The sequence below is a fragment of the Chiroxiphia lanceolata genome, chromosome Z (genome assembly GCF_009829145.1).
Source record: "Chiroxiphia lanceolata isolate bChiLan1 chromosome Z, bChiLan1.pri, whole genome shotgun sequence".
NCBI classification, from domain to species: Eukaryota; Metazoa; Chordata; class Aves; order Passeriformes; family Pipridae; genus Chiroxiphia; species Chiroxiphia lanceolata.
In genome coordinates this window covers 60,145,090-60,169,584 of record NC_045671.1, presented here as the reverse complement: position 1 = coordinate 60,169,584, position 24,495 = coordinate 60,145,090, and the positions used below count along the sequence as shown (strand labels likewise).

General features: G+C 39.0%; 1 protein-coding gene across 2 annotated transcripts in view; it reads right to left on the bottom strand.

The window, feature by feature from the left end:
• Positions 1-4,272: 4,272 nt before the first annotated feature.
• The window catches only part of GRAMD2B (GRAM domain containing 2B), a 43,675-nt gene continuing 23,452 nt past the window's right edge, over positions 4,273-24,495 (bottom strand). Inside the window, exons 2-14 of one of the 2 annotated variants that reach the window (XM_032676106.1) lie at positions 22,747-22,869; positions 19,338-19,425; positions 18,915-18,981; positions 17,850-17,953; positions 14,552-14,647; positions 13,499-13,570; positions 13,290-13,370; positions 12,488-12,599; positions 11,673-11,795; positions 11,390-11,477; positions 10,846-10,947; positions 8,982-9,075; positions 4,273-5,541 (exon numbers count right to left, since the gene is read on the bottom strand). In XM_032676106.1, the coding sequence (XP_032531997.1) occupies positions 5,500-5,541; positions 8,982-9,075; positions 10,846-10,947; positions 11,390-11,477; positions 11,673-11,795; positions 12,488-12,599; positions 13,290-13,370; positions 13,499-13,570; positions 14,552-14,647; positions 17,850-17,953; positions 18,915-18,981; positions 19,338-19,425; positions 22,747-22,869 (1,192 nt within the window). In that variant the 3' untranslated portion in view covers positions 4,273-5,499. The remainder of the gene's footprint in view (positions 5,542-8,981; positions 9,076-10,845; positions 10,948-11,389; positions 11,478-11,672; positions 11,796-12,487; positions 12,600-13,289; positions 13,371-13,498; positions 13,571-14,551; positions 14,648-17,849; positions 17,954-18,914; positions 18,982-19,337; positions 19,426-22,746; positions 22,870-24,495) is intronic. The other variant, XM_032676107.1, reaches the window with a different exon arrangement.

The window sequence follows — 24,495 nt, the reverse complement described above, 5'->3', positions numbered from 1 at the left end:
CATCATGACATGAGCTTGCTGTTGGTTATGTAAAGCCTGAAAGATACCTTTTCAACTCTAAGAACATAATGAACTTCTAAGCAGTTTCCAAATGAACTCAGTACAGAAATTGGCAAGGTAAGAAGGTCACATAGACAATACAGTATATTGGCACAGGCTCTACACACAACAAACAAAAGGAAAAAAACAGTGAGGGGAAGAGTTATCTAGACTGAATTCACAGAGGCTGGCAGCTAGGGAGCCTAGTCCGTATGAAATGCATATGGGCAGTAATTTTTGGGATAATTATCTTCAAGAGCTAATTTCCATGTTTTTTGGTACAGTTTATTTAGTGAACAGACATCCAACTCAGGGTGGTTACTCCTTACACCTACAGTTACACTCTCGGCCTTGCAAGAAGGTGAAGATTTTTTGGCACAAATGCTGCCCATAGTGGTGAAAATAGGTAAAGTGATTAATGCAAAGCATTTGTGACTTAATAGGGGGTATCTGGAATATTCTTATAGTTCTGTATATATACTTCCACAATCGTGGCAAAGGCTTTTCTGGCATACCTTGAATTCGTGCTCAAAGTCTGCTTGGTAAAATGCTGCAGTCTGACCCCTTGTTTGTAAATTATGATATGAAACCAGGTGCAGAAGAAAGACAAAACCTCCTGATTATCATACTAACCCTGCTGGTATTCTCTCAGAGCATATTTCTCATTAGTTATTTCTGGGGATCACCCCCTTTGAGGGTCCTACCAATAGCAGGTGTAGTCAGGGTTTCCTAAGCACAGGATAGAGGCCTCATCATCAAATAATCTTAGACTTAATCTGAGTAGGCACAGTCTTGATGGGTATTTTGACTAAAAGGAAACTTGAGGTTCAGTAGATGTCACCAGGAAGAAAAACAGAAGGTCAGAAAAAAACCTTTATGTAAGTATCAGTGAAATGCCTGTATTTTGGACAGCAATAGTGACAGTGATCATGACATTGCATGAAGCTCAGGGAATAAACTCTCTTAAGTGCTGTGGAGTTCATGTATATTGCACATTGTTTTATTGCATGGATTTGACTGATTTTTTGTTAAAATACAGGATGGCTACTGACAAACAGGGAGTAGCAACTCAAGGGACAATTAAGTGAAATTTACTGGCATATATTTTGTTATGGCTGTTTGGTGACCAATAGGATATCAAGAGGCTCTACAACCATAAAGTGGTATTACACTGATTTCAAAACCCAAGAAAGCAAAAAACCCCCGTCCCTTTTGTAAAGTCTCATTATACACAACCATGTTTAGTAGAAAGCTCCACTGGGTTCAAACTATAAACACAGAAGTGTCAAACGAGATTAGTCAATTTTCCCTCCTGAGCAAATTTGCCTGTCAGACTCAGATAGTCTCACCAGGCAAACTGAAAGCAGGTGCCGGTAAAATGCTTTCAAACGACATTATTCCTCTGCTGTTTATAGAGGCATACAGAGGCACAGAGCGCAAAAGGAACTGTTTGCTCAGTTTTCTGTTTAAATAGCCAGCTTTTCCATGATCATTACTGCATATCACACCTGTGCTGTAAATGCAAAATGTCCTCTGTACCTGGGAATAACACCTCACTAGCAGTTGCAGCCGAACCAGCTGAGCAATAGCCTGCCAAGGCCTGGATAACACCAACACGGAGATTTATTTAGCATTTGTCAGCTGACTATTAGGTGGAAACATGGAAATGAAAGTGTGGGTGCAGCAGGAAGCAGAAAGCATTACTACACACCTGTTTGAAGGTTCATGTGAAAGCAGTTAATAGTATTAAATAAGCCCACACAAAACCACTCACAAAACTGTTTGTCTTTCCTGCAAATACTAATGGGAGTTACTACCTTTCATGTTCTGCTGAGAGGGGGGCTTTATAATACTTCTCTCTTAGAGTGCTAGCTGCATCCTTCACACCAACAGTATCCTAAACTTGATACATGTCTGGCACATGATTTGGCAGAAAACTAATTCAACAACCCCTCAACCCAACCAGCCTCTCCAAATGCACATTACTTTTTTTGTCTCCTTTTTGCTACCTGTGAAAAATGCACAAGCAAGTGGCAACCGTGAATCTGGAAGAGGGGAGAAATGGAAAGGAGGACTCTTTCCATTGACAGCCACCTGAAGATAAGAGGAATTCCAAAAGATCAAAAAGTCATGCCTATAATATACTTCCCTGTTCTCTTCTGTCATCCCTTCCCCTCTGCCCAGCAACTATCAGCAATTTGGTATATGTTCACACCAGTGGAGTGGAGAAAAACACTTTAAATTACTCTCGGCAGGCCAGGAGTTCCTTTTAAAGTCCACTTGCCGGCAAGTCAGGTATTGTCTATGGCTCCTGCTGACAAGCACTGAAGTGTCTTTGGAGTTTCCTCAAAATTGTTTTCTAAGAAAGAAAATCAAGCAGTGTTTACTTTGCCTCTTCTCCCTTACAAGATGCATTCTTATGAACTGAAGAAGGTTGGGCTAAGACTGTTGAGAAAAAAATAGTGGGTCACCAACCACTACTAGAGAAAACATTAGTGATGTGCCCCTCTTGCCTTTTATCTGCAATTTCAAAGTATCTTCCCAGAACCTGGTACTCTTATTAGGTCCTTCAAGGCTGGTGGAACTCAGCTGTTTTTCTAGCCTCTATGCTGTGAAGGACAACAAACAGACAAAATTGGAAAAATGAACATGGAAGAATTTTTAAAGTTGGCTTTTTAAAGCAGATTTCTATGCAGCCTATGAAGCAAATTACGAATGCTCATTATTAGGAGTGTGTGCTAAGCATTTTGTGTGGATTTCTGACTTCCCTGAAATCACACATCTTTCCTCTTTCTGCAAACTTGCACTTTTGCCAAAAGGCAAAAGCCCTCCTTGTAGCCTTTGTATGCACTACCACAGATGGTAGGAGAAGTCCCCCTACTCTTTAACAGACTCCCAGCCTCACAGGAAGTAGATTTTCCTTGCTTATCATTGCTGGTACTTTCCTCTCAAACACGACTGGGGCAAACCCCCTCCTCTCTATGTGTAAGATTGAATCACAGGATTTAAATCACTCCACTTGCTTGCAAACTTTGTCCGTGCAGGGTCTTGCATGCGCTCCGTTTGAAGTACCTCAGTACTTCTCACTGCCCAACTGCACACCGACATCTGAAAAGGGTGACATTCCCCGAGGACATCCTTCTCCTCTCTCCAGCAAAAGGAGGGTGAGGGTAGCAACAGAAGGGCAAGAAGCAGCCACACTGAATTGCATCAGTGAGCTCACATGACCTCCAAGTCTCAAGACAATTCTTTCTCTGGAGCTTAGTTTGTTTTCCTCTGTTTGAAGGACACCATTACACCTTTGTCCAGACTCACCTCCCCTGGCGTGCTGCAGTAACAGGCTAAAGGGCACACTTCCACCTCTGATTACTCATTCCCTCCAGTAATTATTTTGTTCACTTATGGCTAATGATAAGGAGTTAGCCTGCCTGATATACATAGGCACATGCCAAATATTATATCTCTCCTTGTTCTCCTATAGCAAAGCACAGTTTCCAACATAATGGAGTAACTGGCTAACTCAGTTCAGCTGCTGGATATAATCAAGTTTTCTTATAGTTCCTTTGACAAAGGTGACTTGTGGCATCAGTTTTTCAACCATACAGAGCTACAGACTTCTGTTACTGATACAGAATTCAATGGAGAGAAGTAGAGAAGGTAGAGAGTGAGGTCAGAGTCCAAAACATTACATAAGCTATGTAACTGTAGCAGAGAGTAGGGATAAGGATAGAAAAAGAAGGAAAAAAATAAACCTACTTATTTCAACACTTTTCTTGTGAAACTGATTTTTCCAATAAAGCCATGATAGTTGAGGAAGCAAAGGCTTCAATAGGGAGAACAGTCAAATATCACAGATTTCTTACATACTGTGCTCTGGTGGAATCTTGAGCCAGGCAGCCATGTTAGAGCACACAGGGCTCTCTAAGCTGCCTAAGCATGCCAATACTCATCCAATATCCTTCAAGGAGGAAGCCTGAGGACCTTGAGAAAGTTATTAAAATTTCCTCAAAACTGTGGGGGCCAAATTTGCTTGTAGTGTTCTTATTGCAGTCTGGGAAGATCTCATGTACAATTGAGCAAAGACAGTAGCAGGATACAGTTCCTAACCCTTTTTGTTGTGTACTGGGTTTTGCACAAACTTTGTACTGTGAGGTATAAGCCTCATAATTATGACCTTTGACTAAAACTGATGGATGGAATTGGGTTCTTTCAAATTACAGTCAAGTCGCTTGCTTTAAAAAAGTTTATTTAAACATAGTAGGTACATTTCACAGAAATGGTTATAAAATGCATAGCATATTACAAACAATACTGTTACTTTACAGATAGTAGTTGTTATTATCCTAAATATTGCTTTTAAAAACTAATGAGCCTGCTTGGTGAATCAGAAAGCTAAAAATCCCCATCTTAGGCACTCTGAAAAAACAGTATGTGATAAAACAAAGCAGGTGCCCACTTTTTCATTCACTCTACTGATTGTTTATATTGCTGCACCATTAATTTGCCAGTCCCTATTATGTGTAAATATCCAGTCCCTGGAGTCACATACCAAGGCTAGATTTCCACTAACTGGAGTATAAATTGCACTTGCTCAGCCAACCAAAACCCCATTCAACTCCAAGGAAAGCTGACTGAGGTCTTCACACCAACTAACGTAAAGGACAGAGACAACATGAGTGGACAAAAAAACCCAAGTGGCTTTTCTAAATTGTGCAGGTGTGTCACACCCATTCTGCCATTCATAAACAACTAGATTGTAAGTTGGCAAGTCCATACAGATTTCAAGCTTTACTCCAATAGAAACTGAATGCTCAGTAGAAACAGACCTTACCCTCAGTGGTGATACAATGTCACAGAAGGTGGAATTGAGCCTTTTTACAGGACCTGAGAACTGAGCACGCCTCAAACATTCAGGACTTTGCATACCCAAATGCAGAGGCATCTATTTTCTGATCTTTGGGATGTCAGGGTGCAAAGAAGTAAGTAAAAATGAAGAGCACAGCACCGTTCCATAACCAAAGCTAAAACAGATACCTGCTCATTCACACAGCACTTCAGCACGAGTCATGACTGAAATTCTTCACATTTACATTTGTATGACAACAGGCATAAAGCAAATGTTGAGGTAAAAGGATATGGACCAGGTTTGCACTGGTGTAAGCAAGTCTAGAATCAAGCAAGCTATAAAGTCCACTAATTCACACACAAAAGAGAAAGAAAAATCCCCATATTTTTAAAACACATAGATGCATGTAGATCAAACCATGTATGTTTTCAAAACATATAGATATATGTTCAAGAATAAACTGACTTTTTGCATTATGACATGAGCTTTACAGTAGTTTAAGCTTGGCTTGGACTGAAAATAAAGAAGCTTGAACTCCGGCCAGCAGAGCTCCTTTGGAACTGTTTGTCACCACAGAAGAATGAGGTTTGAAGCAGTCCAAGAACAATGATGTTTCATTCACCATCTTCAAGAAGTTTCTGTAAGTTGTTCTGTATCTTAGAAAAAGAGAAGGAAACGGGGGACACAAAAAGTGTTATACGGCATTTGAAATAAAAAATAAAATCAAGACATGCTTTTCAATATACTCTCTGTGAATGTTAATTCTGTCACACCTATTCATACCAATGGCATTCCTGTTAAATGTTTCCTGCACTAGCATCAAAGGAAACACCTAGATACAACTGACCACCACAATACCTAGCTTTCATATTATGAGTATCTCCTGTAATTTTCTCCTACAGATTCTCTCCTTCATTAGGTATGAGAAAATAAGATAGAAATAAAATTCCAGCTTGAAGCAATGGGACAAGAAACCCAATTATTTTGAGATTGATCAAAATCTGATAAAGGCCTCAAACTTCCAAGTCACAGCTCTATGGTTTAAGTGGATAATTCAAACAGTTTTGTAACAGCTTCCTCTATGATGTGTGCACAGCAAAATAAGGTCTTCTAACCACTAGGAGATGTGTCCCATTTGCCAGGTTTTGTCCACTGATTGTGGGTCATCCTCTCTTAGCTACACTGAAGGCAATGCCAGCCAGTGGCATCCTTGAGGATAATTTGTACAGACCTATTTTTACACAGCCTATTTTTCCGCTTTTCATCTCCTTGTCCTTAAAAGCAGAGAGGGGAGAATATAGTGGGTCACATCCCCTGGCACACAAGTACTTGATATGTCAGTATCTTAGTAACTCATAGTCACTGGTTACAGAAGGTTTAGTCCCAGCTACTTTCAGGCTTTTATTTGAGAAGTCATTTTACTTCCTGTTCAAGGATACCACTTTTTAATCCTACTTCATGATTTCTATCCCAGATGCATACTGTTTTCAAGAGTGGCATTCTGGGGGAAAGGAAACAGTAAGAAGTACCTAATTTTTTAAGAGTTACAACACAATCATGAATTTCCTTTTAACAAGATAAGTTAGTGTAAGGGAATGAGTAATATTAGGACACATTTTCCCTTCCCCATTTAACGCTTTATCCTCTGATACACATGGTGCATTTCAACAATCCGTTAAATAAAATTAAATGCCAAATTAGCAGAATTTTGGTAGTTCCTTGGCTCCAGGAATAAAGGAGAGCTTGTAAAAATCACAAGGTCACACTGAAAAAGTCATTGCAACATACTCTTGCACTGAACATCTTTTACCTGCAAAGTAATTTTTAGTTTTCAATCTAGATAATCTCTGTGCTCCAGTTTACAGTGCTGTGCTCACAGAAGAAGTAAGTGGAGAGATGACAAATTACACTGGAACTTTTTACACCACCTCTGCTGCTGCACCACTATTCACTAAAGCATATGAAGCTGTTAAGCAACTGTAGTAACTTTGCTCAGAGAACAAAAAGTTATTAGATTTCTACCAGTTTTGCAGTACAAAGAGTAGGGTCAAACATTCTGTTTTAACCACTGCTCATCTAGATTAGAGAGAACCAGCATGTGGCATTATGCAGCTGTGGGCAATACTGATTTATCTTGTATGCAGAACACTTCACTGTCTTGAACAGCTGTCAAGTAAGTTTTTAAGGGTCCAATCCTGTAGACACCAAATGAAAAAATGACTTAAGGGGGTTCACTTCTCTGGGAACAGCTGAATGATCCAACCATCCAGCTGCCTATTACTGTGTCTCCAAGCAGAGACTATATAAGGGAATGGGAAAGTGTCTAGCCCTGTTGCAAAGGGCTGGCTGGCTGGCTTCCCACTGAAATAAGGCCTCCCATGAACCATCTTGCCAGCCTGTCCCAGACAGCTAGAAAGCAGTAACCTCTTAAATGACCTAATTTGGCTAAAGATTCTATCTGGTAACCATCTGGAAAGCATTTTCCCCTTGTACTCACACTGTTATTATTCAGAGCACAGAGAGGGGTAATGGTAGCATTACTCTAGATTTCCACCGACAAGGGGTCAAAGATGTGGGGAAGAAACTCCTTTTTGGCAGTATTTCTAAAATCTGTGCCACAGAGGTGATACTATATAATCTCAGCTTTATGCTGTTCGAGAAACTTGGTTTGGGGAAAAAAGGTGTTGAAAGATCTTGGCACAGACTCAGTTTTAGAAACAGAGGCAAAAATATCCCATGTGACTTAAGCACATAGGAATTCAAGTAACTTTTGGTTTTGTTCCACCAGTACTTTTGTCATTCTTGGCCTTCGTATGTGTTCCCAACACGCAACATTTCATATACCTGTACTGGATGCATTTATCAGCGTTTGGGGGCAGGGTGGGACGAGCTCTGCAGGGGCAGCAGCTGTGAGAAAGAATCAGGGGCTGCCTCATGCTAGACACAGCCATTTCAGCAGCCTCCGATGGACCCACCGCATCAACCCAGCCATGATGGTGGTGGAGCATCTGGTAAAGTATTTTAGAAAGGTGAAAAAACACCATACAGAGACAGAAGGAGAGTAAGAGGATGGGAAACAGCAAAAGAAACCCCAAACTCTGAGAAGGAGGTGGGGGAGGAGGTGCTTCATGGCAGAGATGTCCACACCGCAGCCCATGGAGAATCCATGCCAAAGCATGCATTTCCTGAGAACTGGGGCTCTTGGAGGAGCTTGCACTGCAGCAGGGGGAAAATAGGTGAAGAAAAGAGAAGAAGAGGGAAAATAGTTATGCACTGAATGTGATCCCCCCACTAGCCCCATGTGGGTTAGGAGTCAGCAGCAAAGGAATCAAGTTAAGCCTGGCACAAGGGAGAGGATAGGTGTTCTATTGGTTGTCCTTGTTTATGAATACTCAAATCTATTTTAACTTAGTACTACTTTAAATTGATTTCCCCGAAGTCGAATATGTTTTGACTGCAATGGTAACTTGTAAGCAGTCTCTCTGCCCTTATTTTGACCCACGAGCTTTCTCCTCCTATTTTCTCCCCCCACCCCACTAAGAAAGGGGAGTAAGAGAGTGGCTGGGTGGGCATCTGATTGCTGGCCAAAGCTAGCACACCACAACACCTGAAGTGGAAATAAGGTGTGCACACCCTCTTGTTATGTATAGTTTTCAATTTAAGTCATCAAATTCATTTAGTTTTGCAGTTATATGAAAGTCAGTATTGTTTTTCTTAATCAAAAAAGCAAAACTCAAAAAAGCGCCCCAAACAGGAAAATTCATCAAACAGCCACAAAAGTTAAGTTCAAAATCCTTAGCCCTGATATATTAAAAGAAGAACTGAGATCACCACATGTAATAATCACTCCTGAAGTGTCCACTTCAGGGACAGTATTCCTAGTTATAAGCATCAGGTCAAGGCAAAATTTCTACACATACCAATATTATACTTGGGTTAATTTGTAGTTCAAAAACCAGTCCTTTGTCTAAGAAAATGTGTCAGCTTTTGGTATCAAACCTGGAGGTAACTTGACACTTTTCAAAATAACAGATCATATAAACATAGCAAGAACCTGATTAGTCTATCAGCATTTGATTATATCATAGGATGTTACCTTTTCCAATTTCACAAGATTGGCAGTTAACTCATCACAAAGGGCATCAGCATTAATTTGCAGATGAGATTCCAAACCTTGGTGCACTGAATTTCTGTCAAACGGAATGAAAAAGTAAGTGTGACAGACTCAAAAAAAAGAGGAAAACAGAACTGGGATTCACCTACAGAAGGCAACACAGTGGTAACACTGTGAACTGTACTTATTAACACAAACAAAGTACTAAGTCACTTCTTTATGTGGTCTCCTCCTCCAGAAGTTTTGATGTAAAACTTTACTGCTATTTCCACTGAAAAGGTGCATAAGTTCCACATCCTGTGACTTGGAGGAAACCAAAAAGCCCACCCCCCTGAGAATGTAGAAGTGCACATTAGATCTTCCTTCCTGTATCTTTTACTCTTTGGGATTAGAACACTAGAAACAGGACTGTCTTGAGTTTCTGAAGAGTGACACAGCATTCTGTTAATAAAAATATGCCACAAGTGAGAAAAAGGCTTTTGACATCACCTACTATGTGAGGCAGGTTTACCCCGCTCCTTGCATTGTTGGTAACATATAAATACAAAGCCCTTTAAGATAGAGAACCGTTTCCTTCCTATCCCTTTTTTATGAAGAACTTAGCTCTGTCTTCTCACACATGCACTCAAGTCCTACAGCTTTCCACAGATGACAGCTGAAAGCAGTTGGATCATAAGCAGGTCAGTCATTGTTCGATATGACCAAAAGTGTAATGTCAGAGCGACATGATTTTTCATGGATGGGTCATCAAAGAAAGCTGAATTAAAAAGTACACTTATTTAGGAGCTTGGTATAGGTTTAAAACACTTTGCAGACAGTTCCACGATGCCTGAGTCAGCTCTGTCTTGAATTTTATTTTCCCTCTCTTTTTTCATAAGGTGCTTCTCCAGCTGTCAGCATTCCCATTCATGCTGCATGTGGCTACAGGTTTTGCACTGACTTTACAAATGACTTTTGAAGTCATGTTTTTCAGAGTAGCTCAGGTAAAAATCTGTTATAAGAAGGGGAGAAGAGCTAATTCAAAGCTCAATAAACTGATTAGTATTTTCAGCAGTATCCAGTTAACTGCCTTCTGTCCTATGACAGGTGCAAGAAGCCGACACAAGTTCTGGTGGCAAACTACTGTGGAAAACACATGCCTCTGTACTGCCTCTCCATTTAATCTTTGCATATTTTCTATCTATGAAACACGGAGACAAAACAACAACAAAACAAACAAACAGACTAACCACGGGGGAAGATGACAGCCAGGATTAGCTACAGGAAGGAACTATTCATGGAACGGTGGTTCCTTTCCCTATTTCCCCTTCAAATACACAAAGAACTGTTGTCCCTTGGTGTGTCTGGATTTTGGTTTGGTTTGGTTTTCTGGTATAGGTTTTTTTTACTTTAGCAAGATAGGATATCAGTTTCTAAAGAGAATATAGGCAGCCCAAAGCTTTAGAAAATGGTACACAAACGAGACAGATGTACTGGCCCAAAGATTATGCAGTATGTTCTATTATTTTAGACTAATCAAATTACATCAAGACTGAAGACAGAAGTTACACCATTTTCAAGGATTACTGCTCTGGAAAGGAGCTGCGCACTTCAGCAGTTTACAGTGAAGTACCCACAGCTATCTGAAATATTCTCAAGACAGCAGTACACCACGATATATCACATTTGTACTAACAGTCTGAAACAAAAAGATGAGATTAGGCTAGATGAAAGAACTACAGAACACTAAAGGACCACATGGGCACTACAATATTACACTGGTTTCTGAAGAAAAGAGATGAACACGAGAGAGACTTGAAAAAGACTTTAAACCTCCATAGTGAGTGTTTTACAGACTGTATCTTACTCCTTAATATGTGAATCAAAGGATGTGATGGACATAAGACGTTCCTCCAGGACACTGATTTTATATCTCATGTAGAAGGTAGAAAATATTAATATACAAACACTGCAAGAGAGAAGAATAAAGTACATCAGTTAAGGAAACTTTGGTAGTACTCGACAAATTTAATGTTAAAAGCCACTTAAATTGCTACATGTACATGTTTAATAATAAAGGTATCATTCTTAGAAACACTTCAGGAACACAATCACTGGCATTCAGACAGTTATGAAAGTCTCAGCCTTGAGTACGGCTTTTTAAGTGATATAAAAAATGAATTTGCAAGTACTTAAATACTGTAAACATTTCCTGAATCAAAAGACCCCTTGCATATAAAAGGCTAGTCCCAGCAGGCTTATATATATATATATATATACACTTCTGAAAAGTATAAAGGCCACAATTCCCAATAATTTTCCTTTTTCCAGTGAAGCTTAGATTATATCAATTCTGTAAATGTAAGAAAATCCTAATATTTGGACAATCTTGGTATTAATTGCTAACTTACACAACTGCGTAAAACACAAGCACATGGTTCAGAGATAAGAGCTTCTGGGACTTCACTTTGTGGAAGAACCTGAAGGCTTCAGAATGGCCTACAAGGAAAAGAACCAAATGTTACTTTGATTGGAGCAGACCACAGCATACAAACAGTGTTTTGAAGCATGCAACAGCTAATACAAACAGAGGGAAAACCAAGACAGAGATCTTCCAAATTATGTGAACTGTCATAACTATGCAAACTTATCTCAAGTAACTCCAGCTGATGGAGTCTGCCCTTGATTCCGTACCATTTCGAGGACTGTTTCGGGCTTTTCCATCAGGTCCACGTTTATTATGTGCATCTGAATGAACAGACTTGGTCTCAGTCTTGGAAACTTTCAAGTGAGTCTGTGTTTCTACGACATGATAATCTGTCAAAAGTAAGATTTTTAATAAAGTTGAAATATGAAGTCAAGGAAAATTGCTGGTAGTTTAAGTTAGTCAAGCAGTAGGGGAAGAGGATGATTTTAAAAGGTGCATTTCTATCATTGGGTACAAAGCAGTTTTTTGTATCCTTGAAATAGTTTACATATGAATTCTGCATCAACACAAAATAAAAACAAGGGATAATGTATGTTGCCTGTATATTTCCAGATCCTTTGAAAGATGGCAACTCATGAAGTAACATTCAGCATGGGCTACATAAAACAAGTACTGCTGTACTCATTTAACTTATATGTAGTGAGTTTCTACACAGCATTACTGCTAATTAGGTGAACAACTTGAGACAACAGCAGATTGCAAGCAGCAGTGTTAAGTATTTTTCTTCTGTGTTTCAAAGCAGGAACAGCTCCTACATTGTACCTGTCCTAGCATGGGTAAGCAACTGGAAGCAGTAGTGACAATTGAGATCTGCTGATGACCAAGTCACTGCCTGAACGTGGATTGCAAAGGGTAACGAAATAACAAAAATGCAGGTATTGAGGACTTGAGGAAGACCTCAAAAATCACATAATTCTCCAGGACTGTGGAGAATGTAGATTCCACATCAGAAGGGGATTACAGGAGCATAACTGAAAGCTAAGCCATACTCATTTTCTTGGGGCTCCATGATCCCACTCACCTTGGAAGCACTCCAGCTCTGGTGTCTGTGAGCCTGTGCTGCTGGACTCTTCCATCTCTTGTCTTCGCTGCTGTACTATTCCATCCAGATCAGAATAATCTTCATTGAAATCCTGATCGGGAGAAAAACATCACAAAAAGGCTCAGTCCTGTTCTAAATCTAACCAATCTAATTTCCTTCAACCTCCCTCTGCAATTAGAACCAAAAACTAAAGCTTTAAAACTGTTTAAACAGGAATAATCTCTGATATCAAGATGCCGACATCAAGTTAGAAAAATAAGATCCATAAGATCAACAGAATTCAAGCCTCATCCCCTGCCTTTGTTTAAGTAAAGAAATTCAGTCTGTGTGTAAAAGTCAGACTGTTAAGTTATACAAACTGGAGAGTCCAGGATGGGCATTACTAGACTTAGATTCTGGTCATCACATGAGTCTACACAGCTCTTTCATATGTCTGAACAAGCTTACAGAGGAAGGAGTGCTTCTAGAAACACTTTAGAAACTATTCATGGCAGATGATGAAGTAACTTTGAATACAGTGAAACCTGACTGCAAAACAGAGATATGAAGAACATACAAACCTTGGGATAAATCCAAAGCACATGCATGTATATATACTACATGTGATCAGCTCAAACGACACCTATGCTAATTGCTCCAAGTGTTTTCTAATGTTAAAAAATCATGGAGTTTGAGAAGCAGATGTCATGATTTCCGTCAGTTTCCTTTCATAAGAGATTATAAATAGTACTTGCAATCGAAGATGCCATGCAATAAAAGAACAAACTTTTAAACCATTTACCAGGGGGAGGGTTGTAGGACGATCAACCCTGAAGCTGTTTTCTGCAGAAGAGGGATTTGGACTGTTGCCTACGCTTGTATCCTGAAAAAAGCAGCAGTGTTAACAGGAACACACTCGGAAACTACCTGGTATTCAACAGTAGAAAGGGAGTAATAAAGAACACAAAGCTACATACCCACTAGTACTTCCTCACTCCCACTAGTACTTACCTCAAGATGTCTACAGATAGATTTTAACAGCTTGTAGGTGGTATCTCTGGAGAGTAAGGAGACAAACATGTACTGAAAAACAAAAGTTCAACAATTGTTTGAGAAAGGTACACACTACAAGCTTCCTTTTATTTAAATAAAACTGACAAGTGGTTTTGCAGATCAAGTACCTACTTTCAAGAACTTTAGTACAGCAGGAAAAACCTGCACTTCTAAATCTATGACTTGAAGTTAATCACAACAGGCACATAAGATTTACCATGTTCTGCTGCAGGAACCAGAGTATAATCCAGATCTGTTCTTTCTTTTAAAAACACTTTCCATGCTATGTTTTATCTACCCCCTAAAAAACCCCAAACAAACAAAATCCCAAATCCAAAACTTGCTTTTAGTGTACAGTCTCCTGTACCCACAAAATATTTGTGCAACGAAAGTATGTTTATTCTAAAGCTGCTCTTAGGCCAACCACATTTCCTACTAACTGATGCAATTATTATTCCTGAATATCACTGTAAGCAACCAGTTTTTGTGTGTCTAAGGTATGGCTGGTTAGGTAAGAGATACAAGTAAATGAAAGAAGACTGTCAGAGCTGCCAAGGCAGGTAACCCTCTGTGCATGCACTTCCCGACTCAGCGCTGTTTCAGTTCCCTCTATGCTATGACAGCAATCTTGGAAAACAGGGAATGAAAAATTATAGAGAACAGGTGGCAAACAGAGATTCCGTGGTTCTTTTTTCATTTTCTCACCAAGTTCTACATAGCTTTGTTTACTGCAGATCCAAAGAAAAAAAGACAGGAAATTAGTAACAGGAAAAAAGCTGTCCTTGCCCGTCAAAAGAGAGGAGGCAGAAGAAGTCAGAATCATTCCCCAACAAACCAGATGGTTCTGACTCTAAATGCTCACATGTGACCAATTCCCATAGCTGTTTAAGTGGCCACTTGGTACTTTCCAGATGCCTTCATAGTACTGCTGGTAAGTAAGGAGAAAGAAAAAGTAGAAAAAAAAAAGAAAGTGGGTAGGGTGCAATACCATTGCCCTCTACCAGTACTTACCCTATCTGTGACTGTCGCTATGATCAGGGCATTTGGCACAAGAAGGGCAGTTTTGGTTTTCTTCAGCAGTGTCACTGACAGCACAGGTATACTAATCTGAAACAAGATCAAAGCAGTGTTCGAATCCCAACATGTGCAAACAAATCTGGAGTAAAATCTTTCAGAAGGGGCAGCCTACCAACTGTGATAAGCCAGACCCTCTTAGAGATTTTTCCACTACATCCCTGATTACTATTATTTCATTTGGAATAGGTATGGTTCTAGGCTATTACTATTACTTAACTACTTCTGCTATTATGAAATGCTAATCCAGGCTTCTGCTTGTGTCTTCCTTTCCTGATCCCTTCTGGGTCTCACAATACTATAGGCTTAGTTCACTGTAGACCTGCAGAACAAACCAGTCTTAGAGTTAGGCTTCTTTGTTTAGAACATTTCAGAACACATCAGACAAAAGAAGCTTGTTGAAGAGTGAACACAAAAGTCTTCTCACCAGTTGCAGATTTGCAACAAGCAGGTGAGTAAACAGCTTGTCCTTCAGCAATATTGAAAGACCCAATATCCACACACTCTCTGACTTAAACTGATTTCTGTGTGCGCCAACCAGGCTTGACTACATTTACATTGCAAAGTTCTCAATCTTTACTCCTGCTTTGTGTTTACATCCAACCCCATTAGCTTAATTAACATCTGTAATGTTTCAGAGGATTTCACTTTAGATATTCTGCATGGGCTCTTCCTGTAAAGCTCATGTTGCAAAGGAACAAATATCTGGTTTGATGCTCAGCTGAAAAGCTTAGAGAGTTAGGCAAATATAATAATCCTGGATAGACATGATTAAGGTACAGATCCTGTTAAAAATTCCTTTGGCACAGACTGTCACAACTACCCGACAAATCTGGAAACAAGGTTTAAAGTGTCCATAGATTGTTCAAAGAGCAATCACAGAACTGAATTAAAAACATGTTACTAGAGGAGAATGAAGTTACTCTGTGCACAGCTTCTAGTTAACTTTTGTTCAGAACAGTAACACAAAATCATGAAATGAAAAATTGTTCCAGGTAACAAAAAAATATATTATTGTATTAATAGGCTGGTTACAAGACTGCCAAATACTGTTTGAACAGAAATCCTGCTACAAGCTACAAAAAAACCAGCTCACAGGTTTTCTGTGTCAGTTCACAATTCACCTCCAAGAGCTTTGAATCAGAGATGATACTGCACGCTATTTTGTTGGATAACATTACTGTAATCAGGACTAAAGTGTACTTCAGTGGGATTAAGCATTTACTTATTGTTTAATGTATTAGACTGAAATGGTAAAAACACTGCTTTATCGCTACCTTATTCATATCTCAAGTAACAATTATTTCAGAATACAAGGTTAACCTGCAGGCAACTTGGAAAACAATTTAAAAACGTAAGATAATATTTAAATTCAAAAAAGACTCAAGGCCAACATATAGCCAAATAACAGCTACCCATAAAGAAAGTGATGTCTGTCAAAGCCTATTCAATCCTGCTGAAGCAGTCTCTTATTTTTGAATGCGCACAATTGTCTTCACTGTGTATTCAAAGTTCCTCATTTGCATAGTTGTTCCCTGCACCAAAGCTTTCAATAAAAAAATTCTGCAGGTAGAATTCATGTAAAAAGTTTTATTAGAACATGTATATCTGCTATTTCTCACTTTAAACGTTTTATCACCAGGCTTAAATTGTTTTACAAGTTCCAAGCAATAGAGGCTTTGCATCTTGGAGACTTTGTCAGTGTATCTGACTGCTAAGAATGTTCTTCTTCCTATCAAGCTTGATTTCCTCCTCTCTCTCCTACTACATTAATTTTCATTGTATTCATGATTTTCCTGTTTTTTTGTTGATGGTATTCCTAAAAACTGGACAAAGCTCTAAGTAAACAATAAGGACTATTCCCTTCACTCTTAATTTTCCCCACACTGTTTTCTGAAAACAAGACCCAGAATTGAATACTTTGGAATCTTACTACAGTCACATTTACAATACTGTCTGTTCTATCTTATCTTGTGAAATGTTTTCACTTTTCATCATATATATATTTATGTATATATTCCTGCATTTGAAACCCTGTTGACAAAGATAATTTCCTAGTACTACATCACTGTTATTCTGCCTCTTTTTTTCTGGGTTTTTCTATTCAGTACAGTTCTACCATATTTTGTAAACATTTAGCTTAGCTTGAATTTACAAAGCTATTCCACAGTTGGAATTAGTCACATTTGTTCATGCTGAATAGAAGGCTGCTAGTAAAGCAGCTTCAATTTTAATGGACAATGTGCCATTAATAATTTTAAGTGTTCTTTAAAACTATTCCACCTTTATAAAGCCCTTTCAAAGACAGATGTATTCTATCAAAATGGTTGACAGCAGAGAAATAAGGTAATCTCAACCCCTAAACTGACTTCAGCATCTAGTTCACTGGATCTAACCAGGAACTTTGTTCAGGGATGCACCTGAAAGAAAGAAGCCAAAGAAATCCTTCAAGTGAACCGAGCTGTTTCCCAATAAAAGCCAAAACAAAGCAGCTTATGTAAACAAAATCACTCCAAAAGCTCCAAATCAACAGAACACAGATCTTTTTGCAAAGTCTTTATCTATATGCACATCATTTACCACAGTGGGTAAATGACCCACCACATTTCCCTTAGGTGGGTCACAAAGACTAAATTTTGATCTTCCCAACTGTTCACATCTCATTTCTGCTCTGCATACCAGGCTCACAGGTAAAAACCTTGCAAACTTGTTTTTCTTTCCCTGTTCTCTATTTATGCAGAATGGGAGTGATAGAAGAATGCTTCAAAGAGCTTTGCCACCCAAGTCAGAAGCCAGTTTTAGTTCTTCCTCTTTAACTGCCTTAAAACATGCTGATTCTTCTCCCCAGTTCCCCAACTTATAGTCTTGGAGTCCTTAATACTCTTCAGCCTTCATTATTCCCCCTCCTCCTCTTTTACATACTTACCCCAAGAGAGACATTTTTGCAGTTTGTGCTACACAGGTTTCACAACACCCTCACTGCTACTTGTCAGATCCTCTCCTTTCGTCAGGTTTTTTTTCAGACAGAAAGTACTTAAGCAAGAGACTCAATCTCTAATAAAGATAACAGTGCTCCAGTTCTAGAGTGAATTTTGGGCATCACTTCTAAATAGTGACTGTATTTAAAAAACTTAGAAATATTAGTATTCTAGTCTTGCATAATAATTTGAACTTCTGGTGATGAACAAAATGTTAAGAATAGCATTACTGTTCCATACATAAAGATTTTACTAACCTTAGTGTCTTTACCAAAAACTTTGGAATGGAAGCAAATCCAGTTTTCAGAAAGGAATAACTTTCCTTGGTACAGAATTTCTTTCTGCAGAGCACAGGTAAAGCCTGAAACAAATAGATACTCTATAATCTTCAAGGTAATCACAACCCAACCCAAGCCAATTCAGGTTTTGTTTTGTTCTTTTTTCAAAGCCGTAATACATTTAGATTTATAACTTTGATAAACATTGTCAAACTTTGAAATTTTCAATGATTAACTGACACTGACAAGCTCAGAAGATGTCACAGGCCTAAGTTTAGGCTCAAAATATTTGAAGAATAATGACTGAAATGAATAGTAACATGCAACTGGTCTCTACAAGTCAAAAATCCTTTCTGAGACTACCACCTAGCTTTCTATAAACTTTTTCACTAGCTTTTAGGTAACTATATTACTTAAATGTAAAGGGGGTTTAACAAAAGCTTTAGCTTTAAACTTCTAGCTCTATAGCAGTTGTCTAAACTAGATGACCAGAGGTAGAACCCACATAAAGTAATACTGCTTTTACTGCATAGATATTGAGCAAACCACTTCTCACTCATGAACTGCCTTCCTTGCATTACTTTTAAGAAACATTTGTTATAAATGTCTGTGTAGAATTCCCTTGTTGTAAGTACCACAGGCAACAGCAGAGTATTTAAACATTTGATGTCCTTTCCATCTTAGTGTTTTTAAGTATCAAAGCATCATCAACAGCAAAAACTCAAGATAATCACTTGACCAGTGCTGTCTCAGTAGTGTCTTTAGTAAGGAAGATTCAGTACCAAAAAATACTGCACTAGGCTACTCTGCTAAGTATTGCAAAGTGGGCTACTATTCCCAAACAAGACCAAAACGCAAAGATTTAAGATCTGCAAGATTACATCAAAATGGCCATTGCACGTAGGTGAAGGCCCTGAAGCTCTAGGCAGCTGGAGTTAAAGGTTTTTAAAATGTAGGTAGTTCCTCTTGTACAGCAACACAGTTGTTGGGTAACTACATTATCTGGGATCCACAGCCAACAATGACACAGGGATTAATACTTACTTTGTTTCAGTGGCTCATCAATGGGAACATCTAGAAACAGCTTATGAAAGTGTGCATTTGCCTTCAGCTAAAAAACAAAAAGCCCCACACCCAAAAGACACATACTTTATTAGACAGTCTGACAATCAAGTGACCTGCTCCACTTCCTGGTCTCCCCATACCTTCTCATTTTGCCCACTTGTTTTACAATAAATCCTCATTTTTTTTCTGTGTGGCTATTAGCTCTATAATCTGCTTTACCCAGACTTTAACACACTGATGCAAAAGGAACCTATACCCTTATACAACCATGAACTATAATATTGCTAAACCTATACCCTTATACAACCATGAACTATAATATTGCTAAACAAAAGGCCTCTCATTGTAGTTACGTGTTTATTTTTAACGTATGTAAACAAACAAGTAAATTCTCTGCCCTACCTGATTTGAGGCACGTTTTTTCCTTTCAATCTTGGAGTCACTCTTGATATCCATTGACAGGACTGGACTATCTGTGCTGCTCTTTGTCCTGAAGATTAAAAAAAGCATCTGATATAAGCCTGGCCTCAGTTCATTAGTCTTTGTATGTTACCAACAGGATGTGCTTTTCCATGACACATATTAATCCTTTAAACAACTATTATCTAATTCATTAAGAATTACACAGAAATAAAGAGGAGTCTATCTTATTCTTAAATTATGAAGGTGGACTTTTAATTTAGAAGAGATATTCTAAATTATTTACTTGTAAGAAAGTAAAAAAATTTCGAGACAATTTACAACTTAGTGAATTAGCTATTACAGTGTTAGCTTCACATTAATTTGTTTCTTGGCAATATGTGAAATACTAATACTAAGCAGATTCCTTACTAATGCATGATGAAGTAAGATAAAACTTAGTAGTTGAAAGTGAAAGGTAGTGTGCTGAAAGCTATGAATGTGTATTACAGGAAGTGAGCTCATTTGAAAGTGCAACAGAAAAGAAACACATATGTACAAGTCAGAGGATGGCTATGAACTGTGTTGTGTAGCATAATGAAATCATTAAGATAACCAGCAACCCTAGAGGAGATTAAACCAAATTCTGAGTGCCAGTTGTATAGGAAGCTGTACCTGTACAGCTCTAGGCATTTATACTGGAAAACAAAAAAACTCATCATACAACTCTAGAGAAGAACAAGTACAGAGGAAAGTCTCTGTGGATGGCTGGGAAAATAAGTTTTGTCTGTTTTATAAAGGAGGAATTAATGGCTTGGACTGTTCAGAAAAACAGAGAGGTTCAATAATTGTTTCATAAATCAGGAAGAGAACATTACCTCTGAGAGCTATTTAGCACAGAACAAATGCATATCAACACACTATAAAAATCAGGCAGCTCTTTTTCAGATGCCTGCAGTTACAGATTGAAGAGCAGAAGTAAAAACACATCACAGGACTCTTATACTGAATGACCTGAAGAACATGCTGTGCTAAAGATAACAATGGGGAAAGAAAGGTGCTCATAAAGTTACGGAGAAGATTATTCTGGGAGGTATTGCAAAACACCTGAAAGACAACACAGTTTTTCGTCAAAGCCAGCACGGTTGCAAGAGAGGAAATTCCTGCTTATCAAACCTGATTTCCTTTTATGACAAGGTAACTCATGTAGATGATCAAGGGAAGCCAGCTGACGTAATCTTTTTGGATTTCCATAAAGCTTTCAACACTGTCTCTCACATGATCCTTCTGGACAAAATGCCCAGCACACAGCTGGATACACACAGCATGTGGTGGGTGAGCAATTGGCTCACGGTTCAAGCACAGAGGGTAACAGTGAACAGGGTAACATCAGACTGGTGACCTGTCACTGGTGGGGTTCCACAGGGCTCCATCTTGGGCCCTGTGCTATTCAACAACTTCATAAATGACTTGGATGCAGGACTGGAAGGGATACTAAGCAAGTTTGCAGATGAGACAAAACTCAGAGGAGCTGTTGACTCCCTCGAAGGCAGGGAGGCCCTGCAGAGAGACCTCGACAAATCAGAGGGCTGGGCAATCACCAACTGTATGAAGGTCAACAAGGGAAAGTGTTGGATTCTGCAACTGAGGTGGGGCAACACTGGGTGTACAGAAAGACTGGGGAATGAGATGCTTGAAATCAGTGCCATGGAAAGGGATCTGGGGGTCCTGGCTGATGGCAAGTTGAATCTGAATCAGCAGTGCCCTGGCAGCCAGGAGGGCCAACTGTGTCCTGGGGGGCATCAGGCAAAGCATCGCCAGTCAGTCAAGGGAGGGGATTGTCCTGCCTCTGCTCGGCACTGGGGTGGCCTCACCTTGAATATTGTGTGCAGTTTTGGGAACCACAGTATAAGAAAGATATTAAGCTATTAGAGAGTGTCCAAGTGAGGACAATGAAGATTGTGAAGGGCCTTGAGGGGAAGCCATATGAGAAGTGGCTGAGATCACTTGGTTTGTTCAGCCTGGAGGAGTCTGAGGGGAAACTTCACTGCAGTCTTGTAAGGGGAAGAGGATGGGAAGGCACTGATCTCTTCTCTGTCGTGAGCAGTGATAGGACTTGAGAGAATGCCTGAAGTTGTGTCAGGGGAAGTTTAGCTTGGATATTAGAAAAAGATTCTTCACCCAGGTTGGGCATTGAAACAGGCTCCCCAGGGATGAAGTCACAGCACCAAGCCTGACAGAGTTCAAGAAGTGTTTGGACAGCGCTCTCTGGTACATGGTGTGATTCTTGGGAATGGTTCTGTGAAGGGCCAGAAGTTGGATTCAGTGATCCTTGTGGGTCCCTTCCAAATCACCATATTCTGTGATGCTGTGACAAGTTTCTATTACTGCACCATATCCTGCATAACAAGTCTTCTTTACTTGTCTAAACTTGAGAGGTTCAGAACTAACAATAAAATCTCTAAGGGTGAGAGGAAGAGAAACCCTAAGTATAATGGAGACGCAGCTGGAAAGAGATTGTATAGTAGGACTGACTTAGATAAGAGGGGAAGTGGCTGTATTATCTCAGGTGGTTCCTCAGAGAAGAAAACACTGAAATACATGTGCACATGTATTTCTGTGCTTATCTAAAGCACAAGTTACAAAAAACTCATGCCTATGCCTCATCAAACACAATCAATTACGTTATGAGAGGTAACACTAGAAAGACTCGGGGCAAAAAAAAGTAATGACATATTCCTTCAAATATCTTTTCCTCAAAGATGCTTCATGAAATTAAGTGATGTCTTTTAAATATTTGCCTTGTGATCAAACCCACAATGTCAGGTTGACCACTGACTTTTGAATTCACTGCTCAGTGAATTTCAAAGTGAAAAGGATGCAAGGATGCAAAAGCTGTGTGCAAACTATTCAAGCGGGATTTTAGCATTACTTAGTTTTCTTTTAGAAGAGTTTAAAATGCATTCCAGTTCTCCAACAAAGTAATAATGACTGTTTCTGTGGAGACATTACAATAATCTATTGCAATATAGAACTGAGAATCTAAAATTAAAACTTATGTCATAGTTTTACCATGGACAATCAATATTCCAGCATGAAAGTGTTCTGGAAACAGGCCAGGACTCAAACTGCAGCTCAGTCTGACTGCTGTCAAATTGATTGTGAAAGGGATGTAACTAGCAATGGCAACAAACAGTGCAATGTATTTTTTCCTAGAGTAGGGAAACTAAGCCAGCTCAAAGATTAAATTCCCACTACTGTGACTGCTTGTGTTGGGTAACAGAGCAACCCTGGAAAGTGGGGCTGACTCCTGTTTATTTGCACTGAGTGCTACTCAGTCTAGCTTTTTTAATTGGTTGTAACTGTTCTAATAATTCGACCAGAGGAAAAGTGACAGTATTTCTGACATTACCTAGCAACATCAACTTTTTTCCGATCATCAAAATACTCCATTTCACTGGTGGGAGTCTGCAGCAACACAGTAGGCAATTTTCCTGCCTTTCTCTTTTCATCTGTTCCATTTTCTCCATCTGAACTGCAGAGGGAAAAATAAACAAATAATTAGAAGTCCAGATAGCAATGTGTATTGCAGGATTCATAGTGATGTCAAATGCCACTGCAACATACTGACAATACAGCACATAATAAAGAACAAAATTATGACATATCTTTTAGATTAAGGTCCTGAAAAGTCTTCATCTACTGACTTGACTGTATTATGTATCTGAACAGTATTCTTAGCTCCAGTACTAGAATTTCAGCGAGAGAGGAAAACTGAAATACTGCCACGGATATTTCAGCGCTCATAAAATTTGTAGCTCTAGTTTCTGTTCCAAAGAGTATGTCTCGTTTAGGAAAAATGCATTCCATGTTCGGTACTTAGACTCAGATGACTAATGGAAATTAACTTGATCGGCAAGCTGGGAGAAAAACATCCTGCATGACAGTATCTAGTGCTTAGCAGATTATTTGTGGTTCAACGTTGCAAGAGGAAGATGGGTCCTATCTTGCCTCTAACTTACCTCTTCTGTGAGAGTCCACATGCAGAATTTTTACAATAAAGGTTCCCCTACAAGTACAAAAAGCACTGGTTTTATTTTACAAAAGCAGCACTGCCACCACAGTGCATTGTCTTTTCACATCACATGTCACTGCCTCAGAAATATATGTTAAGGAACTAGAGTCTGAAGGCTGAGAGAGGTGCCATCAGAGCCTCTCCCTGGCTTCCCTTTTCATAATTTTCTAATAAACTATTAACTCAGAAAATTTAGATTGAAAAAACTGTCATTAATAACTGGGTCTGAAGAATGACAATACTTAAAAGTGACATGACGATATATACAAATATCAGCCTGTGGAAACCTGACACCTCAGAAAGACTCAAGCATGCTCTTAGTATGAAAGAACAAAGCCAAACTATGTTGCCCACTAATTAAATGCCTGGCTTGAATGACCCCATTTACAGAGGCTTTCCTTAAAAATGTTTAATTTCTGTTGTTTTACAGCAACACCACAGCCATCACATGACAATGTCTTTACTACAAACAGTTTCTTTTCCTACTAAGACAAAAGTTTTGCTAACAGAGATTCTCAGACTGATTTAATCTCTCTTCCATAAGGAAGGACACAAAAAGATCCTTTGCTTTTATTACACTCTAATGAATAAAATCAGAACATCTTAATTGAGATCTAATGAGGTGTTATCCTACCTCACAGTTAAACTAGAGCTGATGTCACAGGACAAATGCCATGATTCTCAAGGTATTTTATGTTTACATACAGCAGCTATTTCCCTATCTCTTCCTTCCTCAACCCTTAGAACTCCCCAATACAGAGGCACTGAATTGATACTTCCTAAGTCACATTTTATGTATAATTGAAAGGATTACTGCAGTAATAAAGGATTAATAAGAAAGAAAACTATTATTACCCCATACCTTCCCTCTTGGATCAGCTCTGCCTGATCACAAATCATTAGCTTTTATTTTCAGCCAATATAAATTAGAATTGAACAGACAATTCACAGGATTTAAGTAGAACGCAACCTGCCTGAAAAACCCAAACAGCTGTTTGAGGTGGTTGAGATTTTAAGCAGACAGAACTACCAACTCAAGGTGCTCCATGCAAACATAGGTGAATCTGCAAAACCTCAAAATGCCTT